At 34.2% G+C, this 12,034-nt stretch overlaps 3 protein-coding genes and 1 non-coding gene across 4 annotated transcripts in view; 2 read left to right on the top strand and 2 right to left on the bottom strand.

Moving 5' to 3' along the window:
* LOC25497813 (zinc finger protein 511) overlaps nt 1–12,034 on the bottom strand; it is a 65,682-nt gene that overhangs the window by 27,859 nt on the left and 25,789 nt on the right. The window lies entirely within an intron of this gene.
* Nucleotides 1,106–1,178, bottom strand: TRNAF-GAA (transfer RNA phenylalanine (anticodon GAA)). The gene has a single exon. It is a non-coding gene; the product is annotated as a tRNA-Phe (tRNA).
* Nucleotides 5,230–6,574, top strand: LOC120576921 (uncharacterized). The gene is made up of 2 exons (XM_039827626.1): nt 5,230–5,359; nt 5,716–6,574. Exon 2 carries the CDS (start codon nt 5,722–5,724, stop codon nt 6,382–6,384), a length of 663 nt encoding a protein of 220 aa, XP_039683560.1. The 5' UTR covers nt 5,230–5,359; nt 5,716–5,721; the 3' UTR covers nt 6,385–6,574.
* LOC25480768 (uncharacterized) lies at nt 7,571–11,035 on the top strand. The gene is made up of 10 exons (XM_039827621.1): nt 7,571–7,744; nt 8,332–8,497; nt 8,572–9,297; nt 9,406–9,612; nt 9,695–9,775; nt 9,876–9,962; nt 10,038–10,178; nt 10,258–10,379; nt 10,462–10,540; nt 10,643–11,035. The coding sequence occupies exons 1-10, from the start codon at nt 7,692–7,694 to the stop codon at nt 10,787–10,789; spliced, it is 1,809 nt and encodes a 602-aa protein (XP_039683555.1). The 5' UTR covers nt 7,571–7,691; the 3' UTR covers nt 10,790–11,035.

Genomic DNA, 12,034 nt, shown 5'->3' with positions numbered 1-12,034 from the left:
ATGAGTTGTTAAGTTGTCGATGAATTATCATTTATGAGTTGTCGAGTTGTCTTCTACCCATGTGTTGTTAAAGAAGTACCTATGAAGATTATACAATGTTTATGATATGAATTATATGATGATTGACTAAGATATTGTTACGTTGATATGTTGTTTAACATATTGATTATGATATTGTTATGTTGCTACGTTGTTTAACATGTTGATTATGATATTGTTACGTTGCTACCTATAAAGGAATTTAAACAATGAACTGACCTGGTCAATAACCTTCTCATCATACAAAACTTGAGAACTAAAGATACTCATAGAGGCTCCTAAACTCAATGATGAAACTACCATCTCAGGCTCTACAAAGACTTGCGTATACGAGTCAAATGGGAAATCTACAGAAAGATAATCCTGATAGCAGCTGTTCACCAATAAAAGTCCAAATATCCAATTGTTAGACAATTTTAAGATAAGATTACTAACTATTTCAAGCAAGTAAAATTGCAATTATCACATGTCAAACCTGAAGGCGCTATGGAAGAACTCCACTGTATGCCGCATTTTAGCCAGATTAGGTGGCAAACACATATGTGATATGAGGCCAAATTGGTGATCGGGCAGAACTTCAAACGGGGCAACAGCCAATGATATCCACCTTGCAGAAACTGGAACATCTAATTTATAGACATATGTTTTCCGAGGAGGATTGTCCTTGCTTAAGACCTGAAAAGGAGAGATGATTCAAGCAAATACAAATTCAAATCAGCGATGCATATAAATTATACAGTGAAAAATTTATTAGAGACAAAAGGAGGTAATTGGAGGAAATGAATACCGTAAAAACAGAAAAACAAAAACCATAATAGATAAGGGCATCATACATAGTTTACATCTCATTGCATGTATTCAACAATATCAGCCGATCAACTAAAACATAAATAAAATAAAAAATCTTTTCCAGCATGGGCAGAAGCCATCCTTTCCTTTTGTTCATGACATGGAAGTAAAAGATAGAGTGGGAAGCTGCTTGAAAGTTTCGCAACACCTAAATGTACTTTTCAAAATTACGAGCTAAATAATACAAGCCAAATCCAACATGCGACCTAGAGATGCACGCGGTGAGCATGGATCGAACATGCGACCTTCAGATCTTCAATCCGACGCTCTCCCAACTAAGCTATCACCGCTAATTAAGCACCACTGGCCAGAAACTAAAACTCGACCGTGGTATGGCAGAGGTGTACCAACTAACAAAAATGAACAAATTGACTGTGCTAAGTTGATATCAACATATGGCTGACCGAGAGCAACCCCGCAAATCTGCACCAGCCCCAAATTGAAACTCAGGCCATAACATGTCAGAGTAGAGTTGAATCAAAAAAGGGTATTTTTGGGATGAGGCTTATCATCCCAAACAAAAAAGAAAAATGAGAAGCAGGAAAAGAAGACAAAAAAAGGAGGGTGAAGTCTGCATCAAATAGACATATAGGGAGGGAGATATGTTCAAAGAAAGTCTCCTCCATGCTTAAACCTCAAATATTTTACATAGTAATCCACAACATCCAGTAACATCATATAAATGAAAAGGAGATAGCATTCCAAATTGTACGACATTCCTACTTCTGGTCTTGTGTGTGAATTATAAGAAAAATGAGAAGCAGGGAAAGAAGACAAGGAGGGTGAAGTCTGCATCAAATAGACAAATACAGGGAGGGAGAGATGTTCAAAGAAAGTATCCTCCATGCTTAAACCTCAAATATTTTACAGAGTAATCCACAACATCCAGTAGCATCATATTATAAATGAAAAGGAGATAGCATTCCAAATTGTACGACATTCCTACTTCTGGTCTTGTGCGTGAATTATAAATAAATAAATAGGTTGGAAAACTACAATATTCAGTATCCAGTATTCACTATACGAAACAAAGTCATAGCATCACGTTTGTTCTGCCAGACATCTCAAAAGCTTCGGTAAAAAACATCAAAAGAAAGTAATCAATAATCACCATAGGAAGGAAATATCATCAGCATTTTAAAAATGTCTCACATGCTATCAAATTAAAATTTCAGAACACTTGATATCATTCATTTCTACCTGGTACAACAAGCTTCCAGTACTGACAGCCACAAGGTTGTGTGCTACAGTGAACTCCAAGTCATAGCTGAACATGAACAACACAAGAAAAACAATTCAATCTCGCGCAGTACGTATGATAAATATTGTTATTACTATAAAATGTGAGCATGCACACACAAATGAAGTGTTAAACATTCCATACCAGCATTGCTGTATATTGTCATCTATACAGGGGAACCAACACCTTGCCCTCCTTATCTGATTATCGGTGTGAAGAACACTGTCTCTGAAGTGAACTCCCGTCTCTGCCTTTTCTATGCTATAGTTAATACGAACCAGTCTCACATTCTGCACCCAACATCAACCTACATGAGAAAACACAAATAGTAAACCTCACCACAACACCTCATTCCTCACACTTAACCACCCCGTCTTCTAAAATGGTTTCACACTATCCCCCCAATTAAAAACAATATCCAATTTTTTTCCTACGAGTGAGCGTTTAGCAAGTATGCATTTCAAAAAGCCAAACTAGGTGGATTCTCATAAAGGGTGGGGTTTGGTATGGACAAATATACAATTTGTGCACCATGCACAAATTGTGCATTTTCAACCTGAAAGCAAATCCGGACCGTTGATTTATTATTTTTTTATTCGAATGGTCAGGATTTGTTGGAAAAGTGGGAAAGGTGACCTGCTGCCATCAAGTTGTTTTTGTTCAGGCGGGTCCCACGCGTGGATTAAATATGAATATTTAAATGGTTTTTTTTTGCCATTATTCTTTTGGGCTTTATATTGGGCTTAGCAGGATCAGGGTCATTAAGCAGGCACGACCTCGCCAATATTAAGCACGACGGGATGAAATAGAACAAGTCTCGTGCACGACCGTGTCGATGAAGTGCACGACCGTGTGTCGATTTATATTGGGATTAATGGTATTAGAAAATTCTACAATTTTTCTTAATTCATAATATAAATATAATATACAATAAATCGTATTTATAAATGAAATATACATTAAATTAAAAAAGATTAAAAATTTAGTAGATAATTGGATTTTGTTTTATTGTTTTAATTAGACTTACATAATTAAATGAAAATGACCATTTTAGATAATCCTCGTTTACATAGATTAATTAATTAATAAATATAAAATGTCAAGTTTAGGTTATTTTGGTGACCAGAGTGTGTATGTTATTGTTGAATGGGTGAAGGTAAATGGACATTAAAACACGCAAAACATTTATTCTTTAGCAAGTTTTACTTTGTTCAATTAATGTATTTTTATGACTCCAATATTCTTTAAGTTCGGGTAAGAGTTGTGAGTTTGATCAGTCGTTTTGAAATATTTGAATTAGTTTAGGTCAAATAAACTTGTCATTAGGGTTATAGTTAAAGGCTTGGTTAGTTGATAAAGACTTTGATTAGACAGTGATCGTTCATCCAATTAGTCTGACTCGAAGATTCTTGAAGTTAAGGCTAGAGTTATGAGTTTGATCAGTCGTTTTGAAATCTTTGAAGTAGTTTAGGTCAAAGAATCTTGGAATTAGGGTTAGATGTGGCATTATGGTGATACTTGTAAGCCTGATTAATCGATAAAGTGTTTGATTAGTCGTTGGCCGTTCATGAACGTACTTTGACTCCAATATTCTTTAAGTCAGGGTAAAAGTTGCGAGTTTGATCAGTTGTTTTGAAATCTTAGAAGTAGTCTATGTCGAAGAATCTTGTCATTACGGCTAGAGTTACAAGCTTGATCGGACGAACAATCCCGTCATTAAGTAGTCAAGTTAGTAACTAGTTAACTCCGATGAACTAAACGTGCCTATCACCTGAACAACAACAAGTACAATCAATCTGACCGTTCAAAATGACCTTCTAAGACCTAAAAGGAGATATAAACTTGAATTTCTGATATCGAGTTCCCTGAGCTAAGTCGATTGGAGAACTATCCCGTCATAAAGTAGTCAACTTAGTATCTATTTTACTCGGAGGACCGAAACGGCCGTATCACCTGAACAACAACAAGTTGAATCAATCTGACCGTTCAAAATGACCTTTTAAGACCTTAAAGGAGATATAAACTTGAGTTTCTCATATCGAGTTCACGGAGCTAAGTCGATTGGACGAAGTATCCCGTCATAAACTAGTCAACTTAGTAACTAGATTACTCGGAGGAGATAGTTTAAAATGACATCTTGGAAATAGTTTAATCAGTCGTTACGACATCTTGGAAATAATTTAGGACAAAGAATAATGTCATTAGGTTGAGAGTTGTTAATTTGATTATTCGATGAAAAATTTGATTAGTCATTGAACATTCATCCAAGTACTCTGTCTACAAGATCTTTCAGTTATGGTAAGAGTTGTGAATTTGATCAGTTGTTATGACATCTTGGAAGTTGTTTATGTTGAAGAATCTTGTTATTAGATTGAGAGTTGTAAGGTTGATTATTCGATAAAGAGTTTGATTAGTCAGTAAAGATATTGATTAGTCGATAAAGAGTTTGATTAGTCACTGAACGTTCCAAGTACTTTCGCTGCATGATTATTTCAGTTTGATTAGTTATTGTAACATCTTTGAAGTAGTTTAGATCAAAGAATCTTGTGATTAGGGTTTAGGGTTATAGTTTTTATTAGGATTAGATTTGTAAGGTTAGTTAGTCGATAACAATAGTTTGATTAGTGATTGAACGGTTATCCAAGTACTTTGAATACGTTCATCAAAGTACTTTGACTCCAATATTCTTTAAGTAAGGGTAACAGTTGTGCATTTGACAAGTCGTTTTGAAATCTGTGGATTAGTTTAGTTCAAAGAAAATTGTTATCAGGGTTATAGATGTATGCTTGATTAGTCGTTAGAGAGTTTTATAGTCACAATTTTAATATTTTAAGCAAAAAAATATATTTACATCTATCCAATTTCTATTCAACCAAACATTCTTTATAAACAAACATAACCAATAAACATTTTTTCCATCAACTACCAAACAAACATATAATGATCTTATTTCATTCTTTTACATAAATTTCTTTCCATTTATTTCATCAACCTTATACTTTAACAATCCAAACAGATGAGAAGGGTTAGGGGGTGGTGTGGTCTATATAAAATAACTCAACCACTTTCCATTTCTTTCCATTTATTTCATTTACGATTGCACCAACCACAACCACTACCAGTCCTTCTTCTTCAACCATAAATCTTGAACAAAATTCGAATCCTGACGTTCTTCTTGAAGCTTCTCACGCGTGCTACACCAACTTCTTCTCTTCATCCGAGCTTCACCAGGTTCTTCTCTTCAACTTAAGTGTACCTTTTATTCACAGTTTCTATAGGTTATACAAGTTGTTTTTCAATTTCGATTTTGATGAATCTTCAATTTCAATTTCACTTTCAATTTCAATTACATAAGTTTACTTTGAATATATGTTGTTGATTTGGTGTCAATTGAATTTTTGCCTTAACCCAAATGTAAACAAAAGGGTAAATTTTCTAAATTGCAGTTTCATTTAATGTGTTGTTTTGTAATGAATCTGGGGTTTGATAATGAAGTTCTTTAATTTTAATTATAATACTTATTTCTGAAATTGAATTAATTTTGAGCTTGTTTGTTTTGCCGATAACTGAAAATTTGATTTTATCAGTGAACCATGAATGTATCAAAGGCCTCATCAAGCAACAAAGGTGGTTGGATTAGATATTCCAAGAAGTATTGCTTCTGTCGAAATGTAGCTGTTATTAAGGTCGCAATGACTGCGGAAAATCCTAATCGGTTGTTTTACCATTGCAAGCACGAGCAACCAAAAGAAAATTGTGGATTTTTTCTATGGTGTGAACCTATTGGATGTGAAACAGAAACTACACAAAAGGTGGATAGTAGAATGATGGAGATTGATGATGAATTGGATGGTGCACTAGCTGATCAAGCTTTGAAGTTTGATGCTATGAAGAAAGAACTTGAAGGTAAGTTGGCTGAGATGAAAAAAGTAATGGAGGAAGAGATCGACACCGTGAAGAAGGAATCTGAGATGGAGATTTCCAAAATGAGTAAAATCTTAGAAGCTCAAGTGCATTTGGCGGACGAGGAAAACAAAGAAAATTTGCTTGAAGTGAAAAAAAATGTGGATGCGGAAATTGCTAGTTGTAAGAAGATTGCCATGGAGGAGTTGTTTTTAGTAAAAGAATGTCTAGATGATGAGGTATCTTTGCTGAAGGAAGAGGTAGGATGGTCAAATAGTTCATTGTGGAAGCTGAAATTGGTTGTGCTCATGATGATGTTAAAGCTTGGTTGGCTGGCATTCCTTAAAAGTTGAGAAGAATTTGTTGGTTCATGTTCTGAAGATGGAATGGTAGAAGGGAAGTGAAACACGGCCGTGTCTATATTATGCACGATCGTGTGTGTATTCAGAACAAAAACAAGGTCTGAAGGCAGTGAATTTGCGCACGACCGTGCTCATAAGACACACGGGCGTGCGTGATGTTCAGGTCAATTTATTTGTACTTTTTCAGTATTTAGTTTAGGTTTTTAGTTATTTAATCTTGTATATGTTTATGTTTAATGGAGGTTAAGGAATTATCTAATTATATATGAATTATTTCATGTTGCAAGGCTGTCAAACCCATTAAAATAAAAATTGTAGAGGGAACTCTTTTGTCTGCTGGATAATTGCTTTGCTAGACTTTACTAGCTAGCTATGATGGGGGTACAGTAAAAGTACATTTGGTTTATTTTTTTGGCAAAATTGACTGACGGGGGGGTTGAGTGTTATGGTTGGTTTTTTGCCAAACAGCTGTTCCATAGTAATAGACAGCTATGCTTAGTGGTGTTGTTTTTCTAAATTAATATAAAAGTTAAGCAAAAGAAGAGAAGACCTTTGAATTGGAAAAAGAAACAAATTTCTGTCTTAATATAAGAGTAAAAAATAAACAAAGAAAATAAAAGACAAGTTATTCAAAAATATAAAAAAATTAGTAGATTGTAATAGAGAAAAGAAAGTTTACAATTTGTTTGATAAATTGTCTTGCATAGAGAAGAAATTTCTTACATAATAATCATGCTTTCAATTGTATTTTGTAGAGAAAATTCATGTGACAATATAATCCTGCTATCATCTTACAATTGTCGCAAATGCTGAAGTGTACATGAAGAGTATGGATTTTGGGATGGCTATGGAAATCAATCAAGAAGACAAATTTTCGTTATCAGTGGAAAAAATAGGTACGACACCATTAACCCTTTTTTTTTGTTTTTATGTTACAATGTCATGATTTATTTATGTAATTTTTGAAAAATATTAGCACCATATTTATTTAAATATGGTTTGAAAAATATTAGCACCATATATATTTAAATATGGTTGCATACAATTTTTATAAAAATATACAATTATTAACAATTTGGACCAATTGGAGATTGACACCAATATTATAAATTAATAAGATAAAACTTTCCTTCAATAGTTTGAATCAAACCTTTTTAGACTTGAGTGTAAGAAATTAGTCTACCATTTTCTTTGTAACCTCTCAATACTCCCTTTTTTTCCATTTTCTTTGTAACCTCTCAATACTCCCTTTTTTTTTTGAAAGAAAGATTGCTCTCTCAAAAACTTGAAGACCTACAATGGAAGAAAATGGTGTCAACCCTGAACAAATAGGAACAGCTTCTGCTCTGCCGTGAGTTACATTATTTATTCATGTGTATTTTGCTGTTGCTATGGGTGTATAAGTGTAGTGTGATAGATATGATTTTTTTTGTTCAAGATTTTTAGTATTTTGATGAAGTGAAACTATAATGAAAAAAACAAATGAACTTTTGAGGTATTTGAAGTTCAAAGAAACTTTCAAGTTTTGAGTTTTTGTTTAATGATGTCATGTTTGAAGTTTCATGTTTCTTGGTGATGTATTTACTTCAACTATTTACTATATTGATGAAGTTTTAGTTATTTGAAAAAAGAAATAAACTTTCAAGTTTTGAGTTTTTGTTTGATGATGTCATGTTTGAAGTTTCATGTTTCTTGGTGATGTATTTACTTCAACTATTTACTATATTGATGAAGTTTTAGTTATTTGAAAAAAGAAATAAACTTTTGACTATATTGATGAAGTTTTAGATATTGATGAAGTGAGATGTTTTTCCAATGATTTTTTTACTTCATGTTTGTTGATGATTTTTTAAGTACAACTTTCAAGTGTTGTTGATGATATATTTAGATATGATTTGTTTTTTAACTTTTTAATTGATAACAACTATTTCATGAAAGAGATGAGAACTATATAGAAGTGGAAGATGCCACTTCTGGATGTATTGCCAACAAGGAAGTTGTTGGTGCTGCTAAAGAACCAACTATTCAAGATGTCATGGAAGAGATAACCTCCTTGAAAGTCCTGCTCACTAAAGTGTCGAAGAAACAAGATACACTTGAAACGGTATAACATTTTGGCATTGTAACTTCCTTTGTCATTACTATTACTATATTCCTAACGTATTTACGGGATAACAGGGATTAACCATGGACTTCAACTTATTGAGGACCAACGTTGCTTCGATTCAAACCTCTATTGAGGTATTTGAAATGTTAGCAAATTCAAAATGTTTTTGTAATGTTCGTGGTTCATCAACAAGCTGTGAAGAGGAAGAATTTAAGGAACCACCTCTGCCAACTGAACAAGAACGGTTTGCGAAGGAGCTAGCTGAATTAGGGTTGACTCGTGAAACTGAGAAAGTTGATGAATCTTTCGGCAAATATATTCATCAAGGTTTTGTTCGTGAAAAATTTGCCGAGGGAACATCTAAACAACAAGTGTTTAATGGTAGGAGCAGCAGTGTCTTTGGAGGAATGGAAACTTTTGACAATCATGATGTTGATGTCAATATTTCAAATACTAATTTTTCAAACAGTGTGGGAAAAGCTTTCGTACCGGACCGTTGGCTCGAGGAAGAGACACCGCCGAAAGGCAGGACAAGTGTTAAACAAAGTTTTCTCATCACAAAGAGCGACTACAAAAGAAAGCCTCAACATTTTAGCCAAACTGCATCATATACGGTTCTAGAAAGTGGTGTTCACAAGAGATTGAAATTTCAGACCCCTTCGCCGACAACAAAGCAAACACAAAGTCATTCTTCGAAAAAGAGCGCCAAAATTCGTCAATCGGCAAAGAATTTCAAAGGACAACGGGAAGAAGCTACTCCAAGAAGTGCTAGGATGAAAGGTGGAGTTACACCCAAGGTAAAAATAAATAATATTCAACTAATGCTTTTGTTGATTATGTAATATGATAACTATTTTTGTACTGGTGTTTTGCATGCATATAACATTCCAAGGTTTGAACTGCAGGGAAAGGAAATTGCTCTTGACACCAAGAATGTTGCTCTTGACGAAAGAACAAAACGAGCTCTTAGGAATGCACATGTATGCTCCTTCCTTTTTCAAAAATCAACTGAAGTTAATTTGATTAACGAGACACTTGTGTTGACGATGGGTCTAGCAGCTACAAGGTCTGAACTTCAGTGTCTCCTCCCTGATGTACATATAACTGAATTGGTAAGAACACAGATTACCTTGAATTTTAGTTTGAGTTATTTTGGCAACATTAGGTAAACTTACAAAATGTATACATTGCAAGGTCATTGCATTGGCAGCGGCAAGAGTGACATGTAGACACACGTTGAGGCAGTCTGTTTGGTGCCTCCCACCATCATTTGCGGTTTGCCTATAGTTTCTCTACTATAATGTTAATTTTTTTACAAGTTATTTAAAAAGCAAAGTAGTAGCATAATAAGGGATATTATTTTGTTTACAAATAGTTTGATTTCGAGGATGGATTAAATTTATCACACATAAGAGCGAAGTACCGTGGAGACTGGATGACCCCTTTCGCTAAAGTCCAGTTTGTAAGTATACAAATCAAAACTTTTAAAAGATTACTCGTTGTGAATCTAAAACCACTGTGACATCTTGTATTACAGATATATATCCCATTGAGGGGTGCGGAGGGTCTTTGGTTTTTGATGGTGGTACATGTTCCAAGCGGAATAACGTATCACCTTGATTCTAACTGTCCAGCTGGACTAACCGAGGAGCAACGACATTACAAGATTAGAAGAATGGTAAATAACATATAAAATATTTTAAATAGATACTTGCTATTATTGTAAAACATTGACATTGAAGTCCACTTTATATTAGGGATTGTTGTTACATCGCCTTGTGGATTGTGATGAATACTCCACGGTCTTTCCCAACAAGAGTCAAGAGTTTGAAAAGTTTGAAATTGTCCGGCCTAATTTAATGATCGATGACTGTAGTAGGTAAGATATTGTAATTTTAATAATTAATGAATCAATTAGTGTGCTTCTGTTATGCGATATAATATACTTGTTATCACTGCAGCAGTGAAAACTCCGGAGTATGGGTGTTGCAGTGGCTAACTATGGAACATTATTATAGACCGGAAAACTTTCTTAGGATCGTAAGTTTTCTAAAATATAATAATTATATATCATTCTTTGGTCTAAACTAATTCCACATTCCATCTTGATGTCGATCTTTTTACTAAGCATTTTATTTGTAGATGGACGTGAAATCTGTGCGGCTGAACACTGCGGCTGAACTGTTGATTGGGTATGAAAATTCCCTCCGCTATGAAGTTCAGAAAAAGACCGATGAATTTTTGAAGGCCAGGAATGAGAAGAAACCCATTGATCTGGATACCGATTAATGGTTTTGTGTAGCTAATCTATCTCATCTCCAATCCAACCATTTTTTTGGAGTCAATTGTGTGGTTTGATACGAAGATGAGACAGAAACAATATTTTTTGGTTTTGGGTGCCATCATATATTTTGTTTTGGCTAAAGGGCCCATATATTTTGATGTTCTGTATTATTGTAATATGATTCATGAACAAAAATCATGTTACTAACGAACAAGATTTAGTGTTAATGTAATTACTATTTCATATTTTTATGTCCAAAAATTCGCCTCACGTTTAATGTACATTTGATTGAAAAGTAAAAAATTGAAAACGATCAAATGAATACGACAGACGGTTGCTAAATAATAGAATTAATTTATTTAGTAAATAAACTAATGTTTTATAATACCAAAAAAGAGTAAGGAAAAATTTATTTTATAAATATACTGAGGATATAACGTATACTAGTAAACATTTTATTATTAGTCACATTAATAAATAAAAAAAATCACCAATATTAGTAAATATAACAGTTTATTTAAAATAAATTATTTTTGATTCCACACGACCGTGTTATGCATACACACGACCGGGCGTTGCAAATTCAACATCTACTCAGGACCAGTTTATTTACACACGACCGTGTCTTGAATACACACGACTGCGCGTTTTAGAATAACATAACATTCCAGTGTATTTTCACACGACCGTGTTATGCATACACACGACCGGGCGTTGCAAATTCAACATCTACTCAGGACCAGTTTATTTACACACGACCGTGTCTTGAATACACACGACTGCGCGTTTTAGAATAACATAACATTCCAGTGTATTTTCACACGACCGTGTCATTCATGCACACGACCGTGCGTGCAAATTCATCATCTACTCAGGACCAGTTTATTTACACACGACCGTGTCTTGAATACACACGACTGCGCGTTTTAGACTAACATAACATTCCAGTGTATTTTCACACGACCGTGTCATTCATGCACACGACCGTGCGTGTAAATTCAACATCTACTCAGGACCAGTTTATTTACACACGACCGTGTCTTGAATACACACGACTACGCGTTTTAGAATAACATAACATTCCAGTGTATTTTCACACGACCGTGTCATTCATGCACACGACCGTGCGTGTTTAAATTTAATACAATTTCTAAACCTTAAGTCTCAACAAACACAAATCCACAAAAACAGGTATAATATATTACATAAAACGATAAAATTCTTCGATCGACGAACATCTTAACTTCAAC

This window comes from Medicago truncatula, chromosome 7 (assembly GCF_003473485.1).
Source record: "Medicago truncatula cultivar Jemalong A17 chromosome 7, MtrunA17r5.0-ANR, whole genome shotgun sequence".
Lineage (NCBI taxonomy): Eukaryota > Viridiplantae > Streptophyta > Magnoliopsida > Fabales > Fabaceae > Medicago > Medicago truncatula.
The sequence above is the reverse complement of the archived record's forward strand: the minus strand, read 5'-3'. Positions and strand labels throughout refer to the sequence as shown.